The 23,333-nt window shown below is 38.5% G+C and overlaps 1 protein-coding gene across 3 annotated transcripts in view; it reads left to right on the plus strand.

The window, feature by feature from the left end:
• The window catches only part of EPB41L5 (erythrocyte membrane protein band 4.1 like 5), a 54,507-nt gene that overhangs the window by 13,723 nt on the left and 17,451 nt on the right, over positions 1–23,333 (plus strand). For all 3 annotated transcript variants that reach the window (XM_017823511.1, XM_017823510.1, XM_017823512.1), the window contains 13 exons: positions 3,074–3,116; positions 4,232–4,310; positions 6,800–6,844; positions 7,137–7,189; positions 9,890–10,010; positions 10,419–10,506; positions 11,125–11,213; positions 11,390–11,459; positions 12,164–12,333; positions 13,360–13,466; positions 14,106–14,133; positions 16,462–16,504; positions 17,605–17,720. In XM_017823511.1, the coding sequence (XP_017679000.1) occupies positions 3,074–3,116; positions 4,232–4,310; positions 6,800–6,844; positions 7,137–7,189; positions 9,890–10,010; positions 10,419–10,506; positions 11,125–11,213; positions 11,390–11,459; positions 12,164–12,333; positions 13,360–13,466; positions 14,106–14,133; positions 16,462–16,504; positions 17,605–17,720 (1,052 nt within the window). The remainder of the gene's footprint in view (positions 1–3,073; positions 3,117–4,231; positions 4,311–6,799; positions 6,845–7,136; positions 7,190–9,889; positions 10,011–10,418; positions 10,507–11,124; positions 11,214–11,389; positions 11,460–12,163; positions 12,334–13,359; positions 13,467–14,105; positions 14,134–16,461; positions 16,505–17,604; positions 17,721–23,333) is intronic.

Here is a 23,333-nt window from a genome sequence, read left to right on the forward strand (position 1 = left end):
TTGTCCACTAGCTCTGAAGGAGTTAATCTTTCTGCTACCCCATTTAAATCTAAATATATTACTGAACTAGGTTACACTTGCTGACATAAACTAGCAACATGTAGTTAAACAAAAATTTGAGACATTTCCCACTTGTTTTGACTACAAATGAGTTTTCAATAGATCCATTTTGAACACTAAAGGATTGCTTTTTTTTTTTCTTCTTTTCTGCTACTGAAGTAGTCACTAGTTTGAGTTTATGATGCACTGGGGCTTGGGGGGAACACAGTATAAACTCTTCCTGACTTTTTGGATTTTAGTATTCAAATAATAGCTTTTTTAAAGAAGTTCTTGAAACAGTTAGTTGAATTGAATGAAAGAATTGTTGTTTTCTTGTGATTTCTGTGTTCTTTGTAGTCTGATGGTTAGGAATGGATTCCTTCTTCCAAGTAATGGGCAGGAGATGGCAAAAAGAGCTGTTTGCAATATCCACCATATATCAGACTTGGTCTGGGAGCCAAGGGAACAGGTTAATTTGAGTTACAGTGAACAGTGCAGCATGTCCAGTGATGCAAAAGATGAAGATTCCTGGTAACTTGTTGGGCTATTGGACTTTTCCTCCAGCAATGCTTGAGAGGTGTTCTAGTGCTTAAGAGGCACTGAACATTCAAGCAAATTTCTAATGCAAACCCACAGGTTGCAACCATGAGGTACTTGCTTTTCCTGATGGAATTCTACAACACATTGGTTTGTTACTCTTGCAGTTTTTTTTGATGTAGTGCTTAATGCTGAAAATTATTTGCATAGCATTGCGCTAAGTATGAACCCATTAATTCCATAAAGTATGGGACCAGTTTTAGCCTCACTGTCTTATTAAACAAACCTCATTTACACAAACTTCTTGAAAACCCTTGCTGGGTTGAGATTTTGATTTTATTTTTTTTTAATGTGATTTTTTTTTTCAATTTCTGCAGCAGCAAACTATTTTAGTAAGGACTTCCAGTACCCTGTGCAGTCTGTTCTTTGTATTGCCTTCTGTTTAGCAAACTTTATCTCTGGATTTCAGCAGTAGACTGTGCTGAGCAAACTCTCATCAAAAGTAAACTTTTTTGCCAGGTCCACTTGAATTCCATTTTAATCACTTAGAATAAATCTCAAATTTCTTGACGTCTGTGTCTGTTCACTTTTGTGTTGGTTTGGTGGTTTGTTTTTTTTTGTTTCACCCCCACCCCCATTTTAAATCAGTTCTGTTTCCCTTCTTCGTGCACACCCTCACCATTCAGACAGAGCTCCTGTGAGCAGCAGTGGTAGGAGCCGAGCAGAATGAAGTGCTATCGGTGCCTGTCGTGGGCCTCTTGGTTGCCTTCCCATGGAATGTGGAGGAGATGAGAGAAAACGGGAGGGAGATGAAACAGGCGGGCACAGCCTGTCCTGGAGCCTAGAAAGGGCTCTCTTTGTCATTCCTGCATCTAAATCACCTGCAAGCCTCCAAGTTGGTAGTTTGTATATTTTTGTGGTGGAAGAAGGAGTAAGCAGGCTGTCTCTTACAGAGAGTTAATGGAATAGGAAAAAAGATTATGATCTTCTGAAAGAGAGAAATATCATTCGACTTCATTTCCCTGGTAGTGTAAGCAAAATAGACGTAAATATTTACTTCATTCTTCCTTTAGCTTCCTGCTTTATTTAAAAAATTTATTAGATACATTTCAGATAGCTTTCTGTAGCCACTTTGTTTTAATAGGTAATGAGAGCATTTTCAACTGTGTGCACAGCAGCAGCAGATGGTTCAGTTGTTCTGATCTGCAGCTAATAGAGCAATCACTGCACATCCCGGCTGTATTACAGGCTGACTTCACACACTCTCTGCAGAAGGCAGGGCTGTTCTGAAGACAGGAATGTGTTTGCACTTGGCATTGCAACCTGAAAATACCGGTTCTTTTTCATACTACTGTTGCTTTTCTGTCCTCTATGGGGCCCTCTGTGAACTTCATGGCACATAGTTTAAAAAAAGGAGTGTTGCTAAGTATATAATTTATCTGTATTAGTTGCAAGGTGACATTTGGGATTGATCAGATGAGGTGGTGTTCCCTGGGCATGGTGAACTATGCAGGACATGGTGTGTTAGGCAGTTTGCTCTGGCTGTTGAGTCAATGCAATTATGTTGAATTAGGGTGCTGTGTTTCCTGTTTAACTGAGTCACCTCCTTTGGAGGAGGGAGCTGTTGGCCATGCACAGCATTGGGAAGATCTCTCCCACTAGCCATGTGTTAGATTTCCAGCTTTAACTTCTGGGGTAAACTCTCCAGCACTGTGATAATATACAATTATTTTGGGAAGCACAGTGTATATGTGTAGGTGTTTCTCTCAATGTGCCATCTATAGCTTCTTTTTCTCATGCTGTCGTACACAGTAGAAGTGAGGCCATTATTTTGGCTTCATGTGTAGTATATAGCTTATAATTAGCATTAGTAGGTGAGGCAGTAACTTCTGTCCTCTCATAATAGTTGCTAAAATGTCACTTGTGAATAGATTTTCGAGAATTAGGTAGAGCTGAGCCTAATGTTGGGACATAGATGGCTTTGCTTTTTCTGCACTTGAGTCATCTAAAGAAAATGCCTGGAAGCCAACAATATTTATTTTGTCTCTCCCCTTCCTGCCTCAAGTAAACATCACACACAACTGAGTGCCAGAGTCTCCAGCTATGATTTATGCCTCTCTTGCACATTGTCACTGGCTGACCTACTAACGTGTGAATTAAGTGTTTGTTTGGACAGGATGAAAATTTTAGTGAAGTGGTTTGTTAGAATGGTTTTCTTTTCTTTTAAGTAGAAAACACATTCTCGAGAACTGACTTTAAATAAGGTACTACAGGATGTTGTTCAAAACTGACATTTTGCATTATAAACTTTGAGCGAAAGAATCTTCAGTGAGCACAGAGAGAGCTGTGAATTGTAATAGATTTGGATTAGATGGTTTTAACAAACTACTTGTTATTCCAAGATGGTCTTCACTAACAAATAGGGGTTTCTTTCCTTTTTTGTTCTTTCTGGGACAATTCTTTGTTGATAATTCAGTGAAATTAATTTATTTTTCAGCATTGGCTGGACAACACAAAAAGCATTAAAAAGCAAGTTAAAAGTAAGTGTCCTTTCCATTTTCTCTTGGGGTCTTGACGTACAGGAAGCACAGAGTTGGAATGGGTGGTGGGGGCAGTGTCCTGTGAGGGGTGATGAGACCCAGTGACAAAAGCCCCGCATGACGCTACTGATTGTTTATTAACCTTTTCCCTCTGTAGCTCATATTGCTTTATTCTAATGTTCTTAATTGAACATGTTATAGGCTTATTAATTATAGTTAAAGTGGAGTCAAGACAGCTGAAGATGTTTTAGTGTTAGAGGTTGTTATCCTGAGTGTAGGAAAATGTGTCTTGGAGCCTCCATCCCTTGGAGCAGTCCTGAATGCCCGAATCTGTGTTCAGTCCACCAAGTACTTACCTGCTGCACAAGCCTTTAGTGTGGCCTGGTTGTTTCAGTGCTGTGGCTTGGGTGTGCTGTGGCATTGGCTGATTGTTGTTTAGCAGTTTCCTTGCTGTGCACTGTGGGAAGTCTCCAGGGACTTGTGGTGCTGTGTTAATACAACAGAGGTTTTGGAAGCACTGAGAGAGAAATTCCTCCTGTCAAATGCAAGAATCAGCAGAGCGCTGCACATTTTTAAAGAGCTGTTAATCCATCCTTTTGCTGAATTAACTCTTTGCTTTCCAGAAAAGATGATTCTTCAGTAGAAGGATCTCTTAAGTCCCCATAAAATATGTCTAAACTTCTGTGGAATAGAAGGGCCTGAGATGTCAGCAGTGAGTATTTTCCAGAGCCCTGGGAAGGTGTTGCAGAGACCAACAGCGTGCCTGAGGCTTTAGTCAACTGCAGAGCCGAGATGCACAGCTTTCTTGGTGATGGATAGTCCTTAAATATAGGGATTAACCTAGATTCATGTACTCTTGGCAGGATGAGTCAAGTTAATGTGATATGACTGTTGGGTTGACTTGTAACTTTTAAAACTATTTCATGTGCATATTTGTGTCCTTTCACCCTGATGTTCTTCATGGATTTCCCTGTCACAAAGGAATTCCTGCCTTAAGACTTTGTGGTAGGACATAGCCAACCAATTTCAGTCAGGTTTTGTGATGTGATTCTGTGTAATAGACATGTCTCATCCAGTAACTGTTACTGCTGTCTTGAATGAATTCTGCTTCGCAGTTGGCCCACCGTATTGTCTGCATTTTCGTGTAAAGTTTTACTCATCAGAGCCCAATAATCTACGTGAAGAGCTAACAAGGTAAGAGGGATTTTATGTGAGAGAGAGGTACCCAAATAAGGCCAGGGAAATGCTTTGTGGTACTTATTGAAACAGTTGTATGATGTTTCAGAGAATTCCTTAGAGCTGCTTGCTAACTTGGCTTTTTGTAAATGCTGCCCTCTTTTTGTAATGTACCTATCTTGAAATGAATGAGCTGTGACATAAAGAGCACTAAATATTTATATATTACTTAATGCACTGTTTTTCATTAGACAATTTTGGCAACTGATCTGAGTAGCTTGTACACAATGGACAGAGGTTTTTACTGAAGAGAACAGACATTACTGCTCTGTCTTTATTCTTCTTAAGCTGTATTTAGTTTCAACTGCATGCAGTCATCCTGTCTCTAGGCAGAAAAGCATTGAATTGCAAGTTAGAGATTCTCTTTGGCAAAAGTTGAGTGAGCATTTCATTGCTTGTGTGGTCTTTGTAGAGTTTATGGAAAGGGAAAATAGTGTTTTACTGCCATGTTGACAAGTGAGTTGACAGTACTGTATGTGTAGGGTTGTAATATCAGGTAAGCAGCAGTTTCTCTTGATTAAAGCACTTTACAGATCCATTCGTAGTACTGCATTTCTTGTTGGACTGAGACATACTTGGGGTATTTTGAAAGAGAATACAACAAACTGTCTGCAGTATAAATCTATTATAAAAGGTGATGTTTCCTTGTATTATTGCCACTGCTGCTGATCCCTTAAGTTATGTTTTTGTGATAGCTGTGGACATTTAATACCCTAAGCCATTTGTAAGGGCATGAAATGTATTTGTTTGTTGTTCAGGTTTATGTCTGTGTGGATCTTCGATCTGCACTTTAGCCAAATCCCTGAGAGTGCTACCAGGAAGATTATAGTAGCATTACCCCTTACAGCCATATGTACCCTTTGCAACTTCATATTTACATGTGGTAACATAATGTGATAACTGCTGCTTTTTAATGCTTTCCTGCCGATCTGAGAAGAATGTTTTACTTCCCCATTCATGTTAATAAATAAACATTTAACTCTCTTTAAAAACAGTAACTGTAAACAAAATTCGGACCTACATCTGTATCTACCACTATGAAATATTTTCATTCGCTTTGACTGAGTTCTGCCAGTCAGACTTTGCTATACAGGTTTTACCAGGGCAGACTTGAAACCTGAGGGCTTTTAAACCCTGTCTGCCTGCTTAGCTAATCCCCCCAGAACAGGAGAGCAAGTCTTCCTTCTGTCTTGAGACAGTTTGACACCTTAAAGAAGCAGAAGCAGTGGGAAGCAGAGCTTTGCTATGGGGTATCACTGTCACTGGGGCCTTTCTGAGGGTTCCACCCTTGTGCAGCAGGACACCAAGCTGGAGCCAGTTTTCAGCTTCCAAGGTGCAGCTTGTTCATGTTCTGTGGCAGCTTCCCTTCAGGTGCTGCCAGTCAGAGGTCATGTAACACAGCATGGGAAGTGCTTGAATTGTTTGCAAGTGTTATGTGGCTGATAAGCACATACTGGTCACACCCACTGTACACTGTGCTCATTCTTTCGATATCTAGGGTCAGTACCAAACAAGTGTATTCCCCATGTAGGGGCTAGTGTTCAAAAGGCTTTGGAATATAAATGGTTTGGCAAAGTATTTGTGAATTTCTGTGGGACCTGTAGGAAAAACACCTGCATCTGTTTTGTGTCTGTGTGTGTAAGTATGAGACACAAGCACATGTTGAAGCAGAAGCATTGTCTTTGGTGTTGTGTAAGGCTTCTGGGCATCTGTGCTAGAATTCAAAGTGGATACCGTCACAGATCCCAGTGCTTTATGCTCGATGAGAGTTCTTCTCTTGTTAGAGGAAGGCTGGGTACTATAATGGAGCAAAGGAGCTGCTCTTTGTGGGTATTGGATTGGAAGAATTGGTGTTGCACACTAAAGGCATTTGTATTCAATATTTGCCCAATTTTTAAGTGAGAAGAGTACAGAATAAGCAAGGCAATGAAGGAAAGCTGGCTCTAAACAGTAAAAAGTTGGAAAGGCCACAACCTACTCTTTATTTTTTCTCACTTTGCAGTCAGTTTTTTGGGTTAGATTTTAACTGAGCAATCCCTATTAGAAGCATTTATTTTTGAGAGACTTTAAAATAACCATTCTCTTATGAGATTGGTATGTCTATGAATAATGAAGGAAATGCGGAAGATGCAAGTCGGGTTTTGCCCAAGTAGGAACAAAAGAGAAAAAAATAATATTTACTTGGGTATCCTGTTTCTTTTTCGATGCAACACTGTAGTTCAGCTTTTGACAACTTCTCATTTTGGGTTTCCTTCATTTGAAATCCATGCAAAACACACAAACCCAACTGATGAGCCTTGAAAGGTCATAGTACAGTTTCTATAGTCTTGAAAACCCATGTAAAGAGTAGAAAACATTTTTATTTGTCAAGCTCTAACTTACTCCTGTTGGCTGAGTGACATATTAAAACTATTAGTCAATGACTTATTTCTTATTTAATCCTGCAGGTATTTATTTGTTCTGCAGCTGAAACTGGATATTCTTAGTGGAAAGTAAGCAGCCTTTTAAACAATACAGTGTGTCTAGCATGGAATTTATTAAACTTTTATTTGATAATTAGTAAGTTTTTCTTAGTAATGTTATTTTTTCTCTAAAATACTACTTTTCTATGCATGAATATCAGCAGAGGAATGCTTAAATAATGTAATGCTTGTTTCCTGTTAATTTGTTGAAAATCTACTAATTCTTTTTCATTTTCTTATCGCAAACATTACTGTCAGTTATATAAGTTGTCTGCTAAATAATGTCAGTTCAGGCTTTAACAATGCATTTTTCTTACGGCAGATTGGAATGTCCTTTTGACACAGCCGTCCAGTTGGCAGCTTATAACATGCAAGGTGAGTAGGTACGAGAGGGGAAGGATGAAGTTTCATGAGCAGCTCTTATTAACTCTTTTAATCTGTCCTTGTTAAATACAGAAAATAGATTCTGCCCAGACAATAGTGTGTGAAACACAGCTCTTTTTGATTGTGGCTGTGCTGAGAGCATATGCAGAAAATTATTCAATTTCTCTGAAACAGAACAAGGAGGTTCAGAAAATAAACAGCTTTGCCCTAAACTTGTTTTCTCGAGTGCTTTTGTGCAAACCTGTCCACTTTCACATGAGTTATGAGGTCTACAGTCTTCCTGAATTGCTTTGATGTAGTAACACAGCTCACTTTTATTTCATTGTACGATTTTTTTTGTTGTATTTTTTGTTGTCCAAATGAGGTACAAAATTGGTTTTGTTCTGCACTCGGCTGAAAAGTCCCGTATGTAAAATGTCAGATTTTGACTTCAGCTTATTTGTAGGAACATCTTAGTGCCGCATGTCTCATGCTCATACTTGAGCATTCACGGTTGAACTGCTCTTGTTGATATTTCAGACCCTTGTTCAGCCACAAGACGTGACATACAGTCTTTTTTCTCAGCTGTACTGCACCATGCTCAAGCCAGCTGAGACTTACTAATGAGTTGTCTTTAACTCTTGATTCCAGCTGAGAATCCAGCATCCATGGCTTTGCTGAGAGCTGTGTCTGACCCTAAGTTGCTTTTATAGGTTCTACATCACTGATCTTCCTGGCCAGTGTCTTCTGTTGTTTGGATGAGGGTGTGATTTTAACAAATATGAAGTTTGCTGTGGTTTAAAGCAGGAAAGCTCACAAAAGAAAGTGGCTTGAAGTTTTACAAGTGTCTGCTAGAGTAGGCTTTTGGGTCCTTATTGGAGGATATAGATATATGGCCTTATTCAACCCAGTTTGAGTCTGCAAAAAATCCTGGAACCTCTGCTGTAAAGCTGACGTACAGTCCTGTCTGATGAAGAGGCAATTTGGAGATGTGCCATGTGTTTGTGCTGCACAAATTCTCTACACCACATTCATCTTATAAATCAATGCACTGTTGTACTTACTCTGCAGGAGTTAGGTAACAGAACTAAATCACTGAAATTCTTTCTGTTACAAGTATTTTCCAAAACACTTTTTTTTTTTTTCAGGCAGGAGCTCCTAATGGCCCTGATCATGTTTAGGTATAGAGAGCTGGGACTAAACTGTGAAGCTACCTGCCTTTTTAACCTGCTCTTTTGTGCAGAAGAAAAACAGTTAGAATACATTCCATGGTTAAAAATTAGCATTGTTAGAACCTTAAGATACAGGTTCAGTGAAGAAGTTTTTGGAAAAACAAAGTGATCTAATTAGGCCATATGTCCGTTGCTTTTTTTGCTGGTCTTTTCTTTCCTCTCTCCACAATGAGGTCCGTAGCAGGGCTTTAATCTTACTGTCTGACAGCTGTGTACTTTTATTTAAATCAGCTGGAACCTAAGCTGGCTTTGACAGCATTCCTTTCAACAGAGGCAGGCATTTTAGTGGGAGTAAATTATTATAGAACTACAGGCTTCCTCAGTCAGCATTAAAAAAAAAAAGAGGAGGTGAAAAGACTATTATTATGCTTGCAGTGTTCAGAAATCCAAGAAACAGGGTTTTAGATCATTTGTCACTTCTGTACCTATGGAATACTGTGTGCACTTATTTGACTTCTCCAGGTCTTCACTAAGATGTCTGGTTTTTTTTCCTACACAGACATCTGTAGTTCCTTTTTTCAGAGAGAGCAGTTATTGGCCTGTATCAGACTCCCAAGCTTCAAATTACAGAATTATTCCTAATTTTTTTGATATGAGCTGAACATTAAGAAGCAACTTAAAATCAGTGCGAGGAGCAAGTGCTTAGTGACTCTGAATATCAAGACTATTTTTATCAAGACTATAAATGCTGTGAGTTTGAGCATTTAGGCAGATATCTGTCTTTAAAAGCTGGACTTTCCACATCTGTGGAAAATGGAGGTGGTGCTTTTGATGTGGCACACCCATTGACTAGTATGTTCCAATATGCTCTGTAAATAGCATCTCTCAGTGCCCCTCTGAGCATGCAGCAGTGGACTAGATGAACCATTTGACTGACCCTGTAGGACATTTATTATGTTCTGAGATGAAAAGGAGAGCGACTAATAACAGCTGCGTGACTGTGCCCTGACACAGAGTAATTTTAGCAGGATGGGGATATTGAATCATAAAACCAGAAACTGATCTTTAGAATGGACAGATAGTTTTATGAAAAGTGTCAGAACTGGTTTTGCATTTTATAAATCTCAAGAGATTTGTTTTTTTAATAACTTAAGGCAAAATTCCATTGCAACTTTAGTCAGCTGTCATCTCAGTAGATAATTCAGTGATTAAAATGCTGAAAACTTTCTGCAAGACAGAAAAAAGGTGAGTTTCAAGGATGGTGATAAATTTTCTTTATAGGAAGCTTGTTAAGGAATATGTCAGTAGCACTTAGTAAAAATTAACACAAAGCTTTTGTGCAGACCACACAGCCATTTGTTCAGTGTCCATAATTTCCCTGTCAAAGATGGTGACACTTCAAAAATAAGGAGAACTGGAGGAGAAGGAGGAATGCAAGAAGAAATTTAGTATTTTAGATTAACTAGAGAAGTTCCACTGTATGCAGAAATATCCACTGTGTCTGTTGGGAACAGTGTTTAACCATGGTGTTCTTTTGTAGCTGAACTTGGAGACTATGATCCTGCTGAACATGTCCCTGAACTGGTGTCTGAGTTCAGGTTTGTTCCCACTCAGACTGAAGAGATGGAACTAGCTGTTTTTGAGAAGTGGAAGGAATGCAGGTACTAGATCTTCCAGTGAATGCTACCCAGCTGTTTGCACTGATTTTTCTGTGAAAATAATGTATTAAAAAGATGCTGCTGACTTTTCTTATGTGGTTTTGTTCAGAAACATAATTTTAATATGGTTCTGTCATATTCTGTAAGTGGATATAATGTGAAAAATGAAGCTTTTCAAAGGTCTGAGTAAAATGATGAGGTGCAAAACCTTAAAATGCAGGAACTTTTGCAGCTGCGGTTCCAGATTAAAACTTAGAGAAGTGACCGTGGTGTTCATGACAGCATACAAGTGTCAGCAGTGTTTAGGTTTTTCACAAACTTTTGCAAAGTTCTTTTCCTCTTTTCTCATATACCAGTTTTTCCTTTCTGGCTTTTTCAGGCACCTTCCTAACAGCAAAAATTTTATTTCAGGGGACAAACACCAGCGCAGGCTGAAACTAACTACTTAAACAAAGCTAAGTGGCTGGAAATGTATGGTGTAGACATGCACATAGTCAAGGTATGTTTAGCCACAGCATGGTGACCTTTGGAAATGATAATGTTGGCTTTGTGCTGCATTTCAACACGGGTTTTACTTTGACGGGGGAAAAAAGGGAATATTGTACTCATGCAATCTCTGCAACAAGTGATCTGGCTTTGTGTCAACATTACACTCTCTGGTATACATTTCTAGAGGGTATCTCTAGTCCAGGCATATCTGCTCTGTGTTAAATATGTGATTGGTGTGGCAATATGTGCTACAGTTTGTATTTAACTAAGAGTTTTGTGAAAAATCCTAGTAATTAAAGTTGGCTGGGGTCCAATCAGCTGCCAGTTGAAGAACTACAAGTAAAAATAGATCTCCTGTGGAGAAGGAAGTGCAATGAACTGCATAAGGAGGTCCTTATTACACAGACAAATCAAGAAACTTTAATTTTCCACTTTAGTCAACCTTATCGAAGAGTTGTAAACAGGAGAAATTCAATGCGTGAGATCATCGAAACATGAGGGATTTGTTTTATTAGCAGATAAGTGTGTAATTGTAACACTGGGCAAATAAACTACATGATCCACTGGAGTAAATTGGATAAAGGGTCAAACACCAAAATGAATATAATCTGTATTTTCTGGCAATTAGGCAAGAGATGGCAATGATTACAGCCTGGGACTGACACCTACAGGAGTTCTTGTCTTTGAAGGAGACACAAAGATTGGTTTGTTTTTCTGGTAAGCTCTTTAATGTATGTTAAAATGTATTTTAAATTTTTACTCTTTTGTGGTTTTTTGCAATAACAGAAGAAAAAATTATGTTTGGGATATGAGAGCACTGTGAATATTAGGTACCTTCTCAGTGAGTTCCTAAGAGAGTTAGACGTAACCTGCACTTTCTGTTCATCTTGCAGGCCAAAGATAACAAGGCTTGACTTCAAGAAAAACAAACTCACTCTGGTTGTTGTTGAAGATGATGAACAGGTGGATAAGTATCTGTTTAGTTGTATCTCAGTCTTAGTTATACAGCACTAGTTTACATACTCCTGATCTCTATATTTAATTTCTGAGAATTAAGGTGGATGCCTGCGAGATTTTTTAATGTGACTTGGTGGGGGAGGCGGGAAATGAAGGGACTTAAGTAAAAAATAAATGGACTTAATTACTTTTTTTCTCACCTGTTTTTCAAAGTGGAATGCCTTGTGAAACTAGATCAAATACTTTGGGAAGAGTGTGCATTGCACAAAAAAGTTTAGAAAAAGGCCATGTACCACATTTAGTGGAATTAATTCCTTAAGCAGGTTCCAGAATTGTTCCCATGGGAAAGAAATTGCATAGAGCGGAGACAATAAAAAAATGAGCATTGGTAATTTGAGGAGATCCAATCTGGAAGTAAAACCATGTTAGCCTGATTGAGAAATACCTTCCTATTGTAATGGTGTCTTTAATTTGTAGTTATTCAGAGGTTTGACTTCTTAAATATATGGACTCCCTAGCCCTTTCCGACTTTGGACAACGAAGCAGTTGTTCATTAAAGCTTCTGAAAAAATTGATATTTCTGCCTAAAATATTTTTAAACATATATTTCAGTATTCATAGGACCCAAATTTTATTGGGGTTGCATGGAATAGTAGCTTTGACTCATTTAGTCCCTTTGTAAGTCGTCAGTGTGCTTTATGTGCTTTAAGGGAAAGGAGCAGGAGCACACTTTTGTCTTTAGACTGGATCATCCCAAAGCCTGCAAACACTTGTGGAAATGTGCAGTGGAACATCATGCCTTCTTCCGGCTCCGAGGTCCTGTCCAAAAGAGCTCAAGTCGATCAGGCTTCATCCGGTTGGGGTCTCGGTTCCGATACAGGTTGGTGTGGTCTGTCATTTAGCACGTCTCTTCTGTCAGTTACTGCTGTTCTTGGATTATGCAGGAAAACAGGGGAGATACTTGGTTTTCTTTCATCTAGGACAGTGAAACTTGCAAGCTGAGTGAGTTGTATTATTGGGTTTATTAAATCATATGGATTTCTCAAGGTTTATATTCCTTATATGTAGTACATTGTGTTTCATAGATGACTTTATCTTGGAAGGCCACACTTTTTTAAACGTACCATAGAGGATGGATGATTAACTTGCACAGCTGGGGACATTGCAAGTTTTTTGACTCCTGAGTTCCCAGCTGTTTGAGGCATGGTAATGCTTCAAAAGCCTCAGATAATGCCTGTTCTGTGTAAGGCACTACCTAGTGCAGGTAACAGTCTATGGAATGGCTTGTGATTCCAGAGTAGCCTGCAGGACGGTGTTGATTCCCCAGCAGAGTTGGTGAGAACATGTGGAAGGGGATGGGGTGTGACCCCAGGCAGTGTGCATATATTTTTCTTCCATTTCCAGCAACTGTAGCAATACCACGTAGTCTTTTCAAAAAAGATCGGTGGTACTGAGGAGTCAGCAGAACATGAGGGTGCTGCTGACCTGGGGGTAGAGTCTGGCCAAACTTGGAAAGAAATACTTATCTGGGAACATGAGCATCTAGATGCTGCTTTTTAGTCCTATTATCATCTTTCTTTATGACCTTCAGCAACATTACTTAAGCTGTACTCTCTCCTAGCATTGTTCAGGCTCTCCCAAACATCAAGCACTGTGACCACAGAAATATGCAAAGGGCAAGCGTGTTTTATGAACAGCTTAAGGTTTAAGGAGTCATTACTACAACCATTTGTCTTAGGAAAATGGGGTGAATATTAGAATGTTTGTAAAACTCTTTCCCTCTTTTATGAAAGACCCTTTGAGGTGTGAATTTTGGGGTGTTTTAATAGAACTGAGATCAGATATTAGGCTACAAATTGAAAAAATAAGTGATTTATTGCTTTATACTTTTGCATGGCATTTTTAGTGGGAAAACAGAATATCAAACCACCAAGACCAACAAAGCCAGGAGATCAGCATCCTTTGAAAGACGGCCCAGCAAGAGATATTCAAGACGAACCCTACAAATGAAAGGTAAAAGAACTTCCATCCTGAGAAGTATAATCCAATGTGAGAATCAAGTAATCATCTCCTTTAAAAGTTCTGTGTAGGAATCCTTCTGTAGCTGTTTGCCCTTCTCTTGAATTTGCAAAATTAGTTTTTCTTTTACTTATTTAGGAGACCATGTGTATTTATTAGAAAGAACTTGTTTCTAAAGCATGTCATTCCAGCTTGCTCTTCAGGTAAAACACCCGTGAAGATTGCACAGTAGGTCTCAGTATGAAGATGGAAAACTTGGGTCCAGGAAGCAGTGATATATTAATGATAATACTTGAAATTTATGAATAGACTTAAAAATTTTTGTCATTGAGGCTTTTTTCATTGTTGTTGGGGGTTGCAGTCTGTTGTCACAACCTGACAGCATGTGATACTTTGTCTCTTATTCCCACTCTTGCACAGGTCAAGTGTGACTGCCATGTCTGCTTTCAGACACTTACTTAAGTCTGACTCCTTGGTTTGCTCTTCAGATTTATGTGGGATGCATGCAACTTTTACTCTTTTGGTTGCCTACTTTTAGGCAGTGCTAGGTTATTTTTATTAATCATATACTTAATATTTAATTAATAACCTAATTATAAATTAAATTTTAATTAACGCTTTATATTTTTGCAGCACACACTGCTAAACTGGAAGAAACGAGGTAAGGTGCATTCCAGTATTTGAGTTTCTCTCTTTGATGTTTGCCACTTGTACTTGAGCATGTGTCTGCAGAAGGAGGATATACAGTGATAGCCTCTTAACTGTGATTTTGCCATGGGTATTGTGTTTGTTTGCTTTACGTAAAAACCACCGTTCAAAGCAAAGCTCTTGTGTTGTCATCACATAGATAATTTTGCCAGACTTGCTTACTAGCAGACAGAAAAGTTTGTTTATGACTAGCTGTGATTCTTGCTGGATATGAGTTGTAGTTCTGTGTGCTGCCATGTAAAGAGATCAGGTAAAAGTGTGTGAGAATGTCTTCCTTCTGGAATCTGCCTACTCTGGCTGTGTGACTGAAATACATCATCAAGTGAAGGTCACAGAGAAAAGATAGTAAAATAAATATTTGAAATAGGGTAGTGATTTTATATTCTATACAATATTTGCATTTATTTTTATATACTTTAGTATTTATGTTTATTCATGATCAGCATTTAAAGTGGGAGGCCTTTTGGTTCTTTATTTCTGTACCGAAGGTCTTCCTGGATGTGTAAGTTCATACTTGCTGTTGCAATGTAAATTACTCATATGTATCTGAATCACACAGTTTTCATACCCTTCCTTAAGGTATGAAGCCTAAAAAGGAACTAAGAACACTGATAGTGAAGGAACTAAGTCACTCAGTTCTGGTTTTTGTCCTTTGCCCTAATAACTTGTGAACATCACAGTGATTAATTGCAACCGTATTATTTTTTAAAAAGTAAGTGCTCGTAGATCTTAAGCACCGTGACGAGCTGGGCAAGAAATGTCAAAATAACGTTTCAAAACATCATGCTCAATACAGCTGAACGTTTTCTGTTTGTAGCAGGAGGGTTGATTCTTGCATGAGAGGGGGAGAAGTCTGAGAAGTGTGGGGACAAGGCTACAGTTGCTCTCTTTGACATCCTGTATTGTTTTTTATTTTTATAAAATGAGAAAGTATTCTTCCAAACTGGGTGTCATTAGAGTGCTTAAAGATCCTCTGCTGCAAAATGCAACTATTTGCTTAATGACTACTCTCATCATGCTATGTTGTCAAGCCGTTCTCCGAGTTTCAGGCTGCTTAGGTCATTCTGAGAGTGGAAAGAGAAACTTCGTGAGCAGTTTCTTCTGATAAGACTGCGGTCTCCTGATCTGCACCTTAGGTGTGGCACTGTTGTTAGTCTCCACAGCAAGCTGTGCCATTTCTGAAACTCTACACTTCAGTGTTGCTAATTGAAATGCATCATGAAAGATGTATGTTGTTCCATTCTTCTGTATTAACTCAGCACAGGGGAAGGTACTACCCAGAAGGCATTCCTTAATATTTCTGTTAAATGTGGACTGTTCTGTGGTAGCTTCCACATTCTCTGAATAGAGAAGGGACAAAGTAGGGAACAGACAAGGAACAGCTTGTTCAGTGTTGATGTTATGGTATTTTAAATAAAATAGTTCTAAAGAGTCACTGAAGTAGATACAGAAATCTGTTTGAATTGTCACCTTGCCAGATTGGATAATTATTGTCCAGACCACAAATCAGCAGATTAATGGATTGTAGGAGATTGGAACCTTTTTTTAGAAGATTAGAAGTCTGGGGAGAAAGTTTGCTTTGCATGATTTATAATGCATAGTTATTGTATAAGGTATAATGCTTTTAAATCTCTTGAAAATGTGAGATGTCTCTTGCAGATTCAGAAATCATCAAGAATAGATATTTAATTTATCAAATACAATAAATATTTAATAATATAGAATTACTATTAATGCTGTGCTGAGCTGCTGTGCACGAAACTTTGAATAGCTGCTTTTAAGTCCATTAGAGTTCATTCTGTATGCAGAACAAACTCATAAATTTTTGTGATAAACTTTGTGATGTGAAGCTTCAAATCAGAAGGGTTCTAGTTATGGAACATAGTATCTACAGCATGTAGGTGAACTTGAAACAATGTCGTATTTGCTGGGACTTTAACTAAAACTGTATAATTTTTGCTTTAAATGTGCCCCACTTTACTGCTGAATTAGGAAGGCTTTTTAAACCAAACTAGTTAAGGCAAGGAAGAGGGAAAAACAGATGAGTTACAGATAAACTACAGCTTGAACAAGTAAAAAATAATGTGGTACCCTTAGCTACATAGAATGAGACAGCTGACCTAAAGTGTAAGTTTTTCAGTTTTCTTTGTGAGAACAGTTAAATACTTTGAAAATATCTTTGTTAGTCTTCTTGTTTCTTTCTGAAAATCTTTACAGTTCTATCAGTCTGCAAAAGCAGTTTGTTGATCTGACTCAGTTTTAAATTGTTCTTGCCTTTCAGTACTGCAAACAATGCTGTTATCAGCCAAACTAATGGATCACAAGTAAGGACTCTCTTTCATTGGTTTTAGTAGTTTTAATGTGTTTCAACAGATGTGAGAATTTTGTTATTTGCTCTTAAAATCCAGTGATTGACCAACTGAAAGTTAAAACAGTTAACTTACTAAATTGCATACCAAGAAATGACTGCTAATTGACAAGCAAGATAATTGGTTAATTTAGCTGGAGTAAGGAAGATACCTCCTGCCCCAGTACTCTAGAAATGACACTATTTATAGATACAGATTTTCATAGGTACACAAAGTACTTTTGTGAGAGTTGTTATTATCCAAAGCATATTAATTCTATATGGTAATTACAATTAAAACAAAAAAGGTGGGGGTGTAGTTCATTAGCACCTATGTTGCTCCTGGTGACAGTATTTTTTTTGTCTGAAAGAGGGGAATGCACCTATAAATTAAAGAATACATTGTTAGCAAAAATACTTTGTTTTCTGAAATTGAGAAGGAAATCAGAGATACTTGTCTCCTCAGTACTTGTGCACAGAATATCCTGTTTCACTGAAAATGGATGATGTTAGTGTAAAGTAACTCTGTGTATCAGAAAAAAAAAAGACTTGGAGTTTGGAGAGACAATGTCTAGCTTTCTGGAGCATTTCAGATGAAGAGTGCACCAGGAGGGGTCACATATTGGTGGAAACAAGGTTTTGGGTTGTTTTAATATTAAAATACTCAATTTTCACTGATAGATTGCTACTCTGCCCAGCCTTTTGCCTTCTGTGCAAAAGGAGTGGTTTTTTTCAGGAGCTGTTATGCTTCAAATGGCAGCCCAAAGGCATGCAACACAAAGGTGCCAGTCATTATTAAAAAGTTTCCTACAGAAGGAAAGCATTACTGCATGAACTTAAAAAGGACACAGAGCTCTTTATCAGAATCTTTGAGCAGCCTTGGATTCCCTATGATCCCAGTACTGTGTGCAGTACTGGAAAAGACTGGGCATAGGTATCCAGTGCTATGGAAGTAAGGGAAGACAATGGCCTTGCTTTAGTTTCGTGCATAAGGAGTGGTGATCTGTTGTGTTCTCTTTAGCATGTCATCATGTCGTTAATTGTGTATAATAACTTGTTTATATTCTGTCTCCAAAGAGCTGGAATGCAAAACCAAACCTACCTGTCGTAACAGCGGTTCCTTCCACCCCAGTCTTAGTGGAAATAGAAAACCTCCCAAGGAGCCCAGGAGCCAGCCAGCAAGACAAGAAGTGGTATGTTCTGCTTTGCTGGGAAGTGGATTTTGTTTGCTTATGCATGATTCAAGTAGCTGTTCCTTTATCTGTACTTAAGTAAGCTACTCTCCTTATATCTTTATGGAAGTTGACAATCAAGTTTAGTGATCATGCAGCTGATTTTTTTCCTATGAATTATGTGTGGCTTAGTCACTGCCAACCAAAAGAAAATTTCTTCACGGACTGAAGTAGCATTTTCAAGTCTTGGAGACAGCTATGTCCTTCTCATTTGCCACAATATCCTTTGTAACCTTTTGCTTGGTATCATGGGCCCAAGGGCTTACCTTGATCCTTAGGATAATACAGAATCTTGTAAACTGGTATCTTTGTGAATCACTTTTGAACCTTTTGAAATGGGTGACTTTTCTCATGATCTTGGGAAGAATGGGAGCTTGAGGAAAATGACACAAGCTGAAGATAAGAGCTTTGATTTCGTGTAATCAGAGTATTTGTTTTATGGATTGGATGCATCTCAAAACGAGGATGATTTGTTTGAAGATAGATAAATGTACACATCATTTAACTTTTCTTAAATTAATTCTATATTACAAAGCTATTTTCAAACCGAAACTGACATATATCAACCCAGTTCTTGTGCACATGTCATCTTAACTTCTTCAGCTTCTTTTGCCTTCAGAGGCAATATGGCTTATCCTAGAAGGATCATTCTGGCTTTTGCCAGACTCCTCAGGAGCAGTAACAGTGGAATGGAGTGACACAAAAGCTCTTATCCCAAGCAGTTTCAGCCCTCAAGAGAAAAAGTCTTTCTGCCATTGTCAGGTATATGAACCTGCTTTGCTTCAGTATCTCTTAAAAGTGGATGATACCTGTTTCTAACAGTACGATGACAGATGTATTTTAATTTCATAAACTGTATTCATTTAAAGACTTTTCGTACTACTGATTTGGGATGATAAGGGGGATGGTAATTCTGCTTTGAGTTGCATTTTATTGAAATTTCAATCAGAACATATGATCAATGCTGTTTTTCTTTCTTTTGCCCTTGATTTATCTAGTATCTGAACTCTGTGCTTGTCTATGGTGGGATCCTGTTGGTCACTCGATTCCTTCCGTGGTGGTGGGTGAAAGGTGGTGGTCTCTTTATTCTTCAGCATTCTCAATATGGTTTTATTTTTGTTCTTTTGACCTAATTGCAAGATGAGTGCTAGAGACCTGTATTTCCTTTGGTGGAGATGTTTGACTCTTGCTCCAAGCAGCTCTCCTTGGATATCTGACTGGTGCTACTGTTCCTGCTCGTATTTGCAAGGCTGCTGTTGCTTATTGAAATCTCACTGCTTTTGTTCTGAAGCAGAGAGGGCTCTATAGCCAATCTGTTTCAGTTTTGGGTTTGGTATGCCTGTTTTAGGATTAAGAATTTAAGCCTGTCTGTCATAACATTGTCAAGGCGTCTAAGCTTATGTGCCAGCTGCTGCAGGATGTAGCCTTTGTATAGAAGAGTGGGAGTGAATGTGAAATACACCTGCATGTAACCCAAAACAGCGTGTTGTAAAGAAGACAAGCTTCTTGGCAATTGATATATTTTAATTGAGAGTGCAGTGCTTGTACTGCAAATGTGCTGTGTGTCTTTGAGCCATATAATTATTGAAAGTGGTTGTCTTCTGGTTTTAGTGTACCCACTGGAAACAGTACTGCCTGTAATAAAGGGCACATCCAGCTGTAGGAAGAAGACAACAGTTTGGAGCTGAGTCAGCAATTGAGCTACATTTTGGTTGCCTAGATGGGAAGTGGGATTAGGTTAATATAATTGCCAGAACATATGTATTTATTGCCGGGGGCTGTGACTTGGCTATTGCACCTGCAAGGGTGTCTCGGTGCTGCTAACAAGATTTCCTTCCAACTGCTACTGTCTTTAATTGGCCTGTTTCTGCATGAATTACCTTTGCTTTCTGTCAGAAAAATAGTCTTCTTTTAGAGAGAGCTTGCCAAGGATTGTTGAGAACACCAAAATCTTTTGGACTGTGGATTTGGTAGATAGTTGGATTGAAGGAGTTTAGAAGTAAGGTCCCGACCTCATGAGTTTCCATGCTCTGCTTGGCAGATGCCTGTACTGGCTACCTTGCAGCTTAGATCCGTCCTAATGTCAATGTTTCCTTTAATTTAAAATGTTAATGCTGCAGCTGCCAACAGCAATTGTACCAGATTGTAGAAAGTACTTTGCCAGATAGGAAGGATTTTAGTGTGGGATTTTTTGTTGTTTTTTTTTTATTTTTTTTTAACTTTGCTCCATTCCTGTAAAATTGTCAGTACAGGAAAGCTGTACTGGTCTGCAGGATCTGAAAGTGTTCTGGAATATTAGCTGCAAGTCTGGGAAGCCTAAAACATGAACTCTGTTGTTCTAAGTTTAGTCTTTTTCCAAGAAGCTCTTTCTGTGCCAAGATAGGACAGGAGATAAAAGTTCTATATTTTCATCCTTATTGTGGAATAAGTAGGGGATTTTTTTCCTTTTTTTTTCTTTTTTTTTTTTTTTCTTTGCTTGCTGTTGGATGTAGCTTTCCCTTAATTGCGTACATGAAAGAGATGGGAAAACAATGTAACAAACTGTTGAGGATTGGAGCCCTCAGTATGTACAGGTCACTCCCTTGGCATATTTCACAAAAACCAAAATTTTGAATTTACCCATGGGTGACCTTTATATAAAACCTGTCTCTTTTCTAAAGGAGGACTATCCCTGAACATTAATCATTTACCACTGTTGAGAATCCTGCATGCTTTCCTGCTTCCCTGCCTTAACACTGTGATCTTCCAGCTCCTGCTCTGGCTGCTTGGCTGTTCTGGAACATGAGAAGGTGGAATTTGAGCTGAAGGCTGTCTGACCCCTCTATGTGAACAGCAACAATCATTTCACTTTGTTTAGATTTGGCTCATTAAGTAGAGTCTTCTACATTAAGCTGAAGGAATACCTTTGTTTTAGGAATGTCCTTGCTTCAATAGTTTATGAAGTGCTTTCTTCCAAGCACTTTTTTGATACCTGACTGTACCTTCACATCAACCGCTCCTAAAACGTACCAGTGAAGGATCCTAGTGCTACACAGACAACAGATAACATGTTATCTTTTCATCTGATCATTGCCCGTTTTTTAAGTATTTTAAAATTCAGCTGTTTCAGTAAATTGCTTATCCTTGCTGCTTTGGAGATGCTTGTGCCTAAAGCCTTTCAGTTTCCTAGCTAAGGGCTCCTGCATAAAAATATTTTTCAAAACACTGTTTAAGGTGGTGAGTGTTCTCCCTTGCTTTTTTTTCTAGCTTTTGGAGGACCTTATTCCAACTATGGTATAGACTAGCCATAACTGTGCATGGCATTTCTGTGGGTTTGATTTTAGTAATTCAAAATTTAAAATTTACAAACCATTATGCCTTCATATGCAAAATTAGAAAGCAAGATCTTAGTTTGTATTGTGACCTTTTGTAAAATGGTCCTTTTCCAACTAAGTTTTTTATGCTAATCCAAGTCATAGCTGCAGTCAACTTCTTCAGTAGTATTAGTCCCTTAGTCACCTAAATTGTGAATTCTTTGTGTTTGCTCTACTGTTTTTTCCTGCATAGTAATGCTCATTTTTCTGAGTTTCTATTTTCTTCTCCTTTTCTTTTTGAAACTTGCATTAAAATCTGCATTTTCCAGTGACTTTGAAAACTGATATTGCTTACAGATGTTGGTTTCAGCTGTACATTTAGACCTGCCTCTTAAACTTGTTTTCTGCAAACAAAGCATGCTGTATACTTGGCAGGCCTGTTCCTCCGTTGCGTTATTTCCTCCCATCTGTAAAATGCACACAGCTCGTACTCAGTTTTGTGAAGCACTTTGAAATATAACGCGCTTTTCATTTGGTAAGTGTAGGCAATGTATACATGAGAGAGCTTAACTTGTCATTTCAGAACTGTGCAAAAATGTGCATGATACTGTGCAGAAAAGGGGTTTATTTGGCAGTGTCCTCACGTACACGTACATCGCATGCCTCTTCCTTCAGCGTTTACCTCCCAGCAATGCCCTTCTTCCTCATCTTTTTGCATCGATCTCCTTATCTTTACCTTTGCCTTACTTTTCCACCCTCTTCCTCCTCCGTGCCCATTTACTAATTGTGCCCCCTCCCGCTCCCCAACACTCCAGGCCCTTTGACGCTGCCGACCGGTGTCTCCGTGGTGGAAGCGCGTGGGACGCGTGGGCCCCGCCGAGGACGCGCGGCGCGGACGGACAGTGCCCCGCGTTCGTCCACGAGCGCAATGTGAAGAACGCGGGGATGCACAGCAGTGCTGGTGCCTATGCTGTCCAAACCACCATGACCAGCCTCTGAGATGTGGGCCTTGCTGGAGCTTGGGACTGCTTCCCAGCAGAGCCTGAGAAATTGCCCCTTGAGCTGTCTCTGAGATAAGAACAACGGACCCAAAGCTGACCGTAGAGGGGGAGAAAAGCTTTATGACAAAGGCTCTGCATATTGTGCTGTTGGTATTTAGTCTTCAAAGAAAAAAGAACATATAGACCAGAAGCCACACGTCACTCTTACATTAAAAACAATATATATCTATCTATATTTATATCTAGATAGATCTTTTAAATTATGTTAAGGTTTTCCTTAAGATGGAAAGATTTACTTTTTTTTTTAGCTGGGTTTATCTTTGAAAGCCATGCAGGATGTCACATTTGTTATAAAACTACACATGAAACTAGTGGATTATAATGTGGTTTCAAAAATCTAAGAGAAATAGAGGATGTAACTGCCCCTCCTTTTGAACCATGGTCACGTGAAAATATCTAAGTACATGGTTGATCTGAAAACTAACCTTTTTTTTTCAGTAAGACCTCTTCTGAAACATATTGTTTGGAAATGAAATAGAATTATTTTCATTTTTTTAAGAATAAAATGATCAGAATTCCCAAAAAGGCAAAGAGTAATTATCTTTTTTTTTCTTTTTAAAATATTTTCTTTTTTGCTGCTGTGCTTCAGTTGAAAAAAAACAGAAATATTTCCTGACAGACACCAGTTCAACCATATGATTCACAGGGTTAATTTTTAAGTCAGAGGTTAAGACTCCAGCTTCATGGCTCGTTGGTATTCTTGGGGGCCTTTAACTACATGAAGAACAGACCTTTACCTTTGAACACACTGTGTTTTCATGTGTTTTCTGAAGTTAGCTTCTTTTAAATTGCAATATTCTTTACCTGTTATAAAGAAAAAAAAGATGAAAAGCTGTAATAGAGGGCTTTTAAAATTCATTTATATTTGGGTTTTAGGATAAAGAAGGTGCTTGAATGATTTTCAGATTCTTTCACTATGTTTCAAATTGCCACAGAGCCCAAAAATATTGTTTCCAGATATTCAGCCCAGAAGAACCAAGAAAGTAAGTGTCAGCCAAGACATAACTTAATATTGCCTGAGATACTTTGTCTCCTCACCTCTGCATCTGACAGGGGGAAGGAGATTGCTAATGAAAAGTCTATTTTATGACTCTGCTTAAAAAAAAAAAAGGATGTGCAAGCTGTATATTAAAGATCTGTGAGATCTACCAAGGTGATAGGAGCAATCTGTTGTGTTATTTTTAGGTTTAGATTATGCATGGTGGGTGTTGTAAACTTCT

This window comes from Lepidothrix coronata, unplaced genomic scaffold, assembly GCF_001604755.1.
Source record: "Lepidothrix coronata isolate B3197 unplaced genomic scaffold, Lepidothrix_coronata-1.0 Scaffold103, whole genome shotgun sequence".
Lineage (NCBI taxonomy): Eukaryota > Metazoa > Chordata > Aves > Passeriformes > Pipridae > Lepidothrix > Lepidothrix coronata.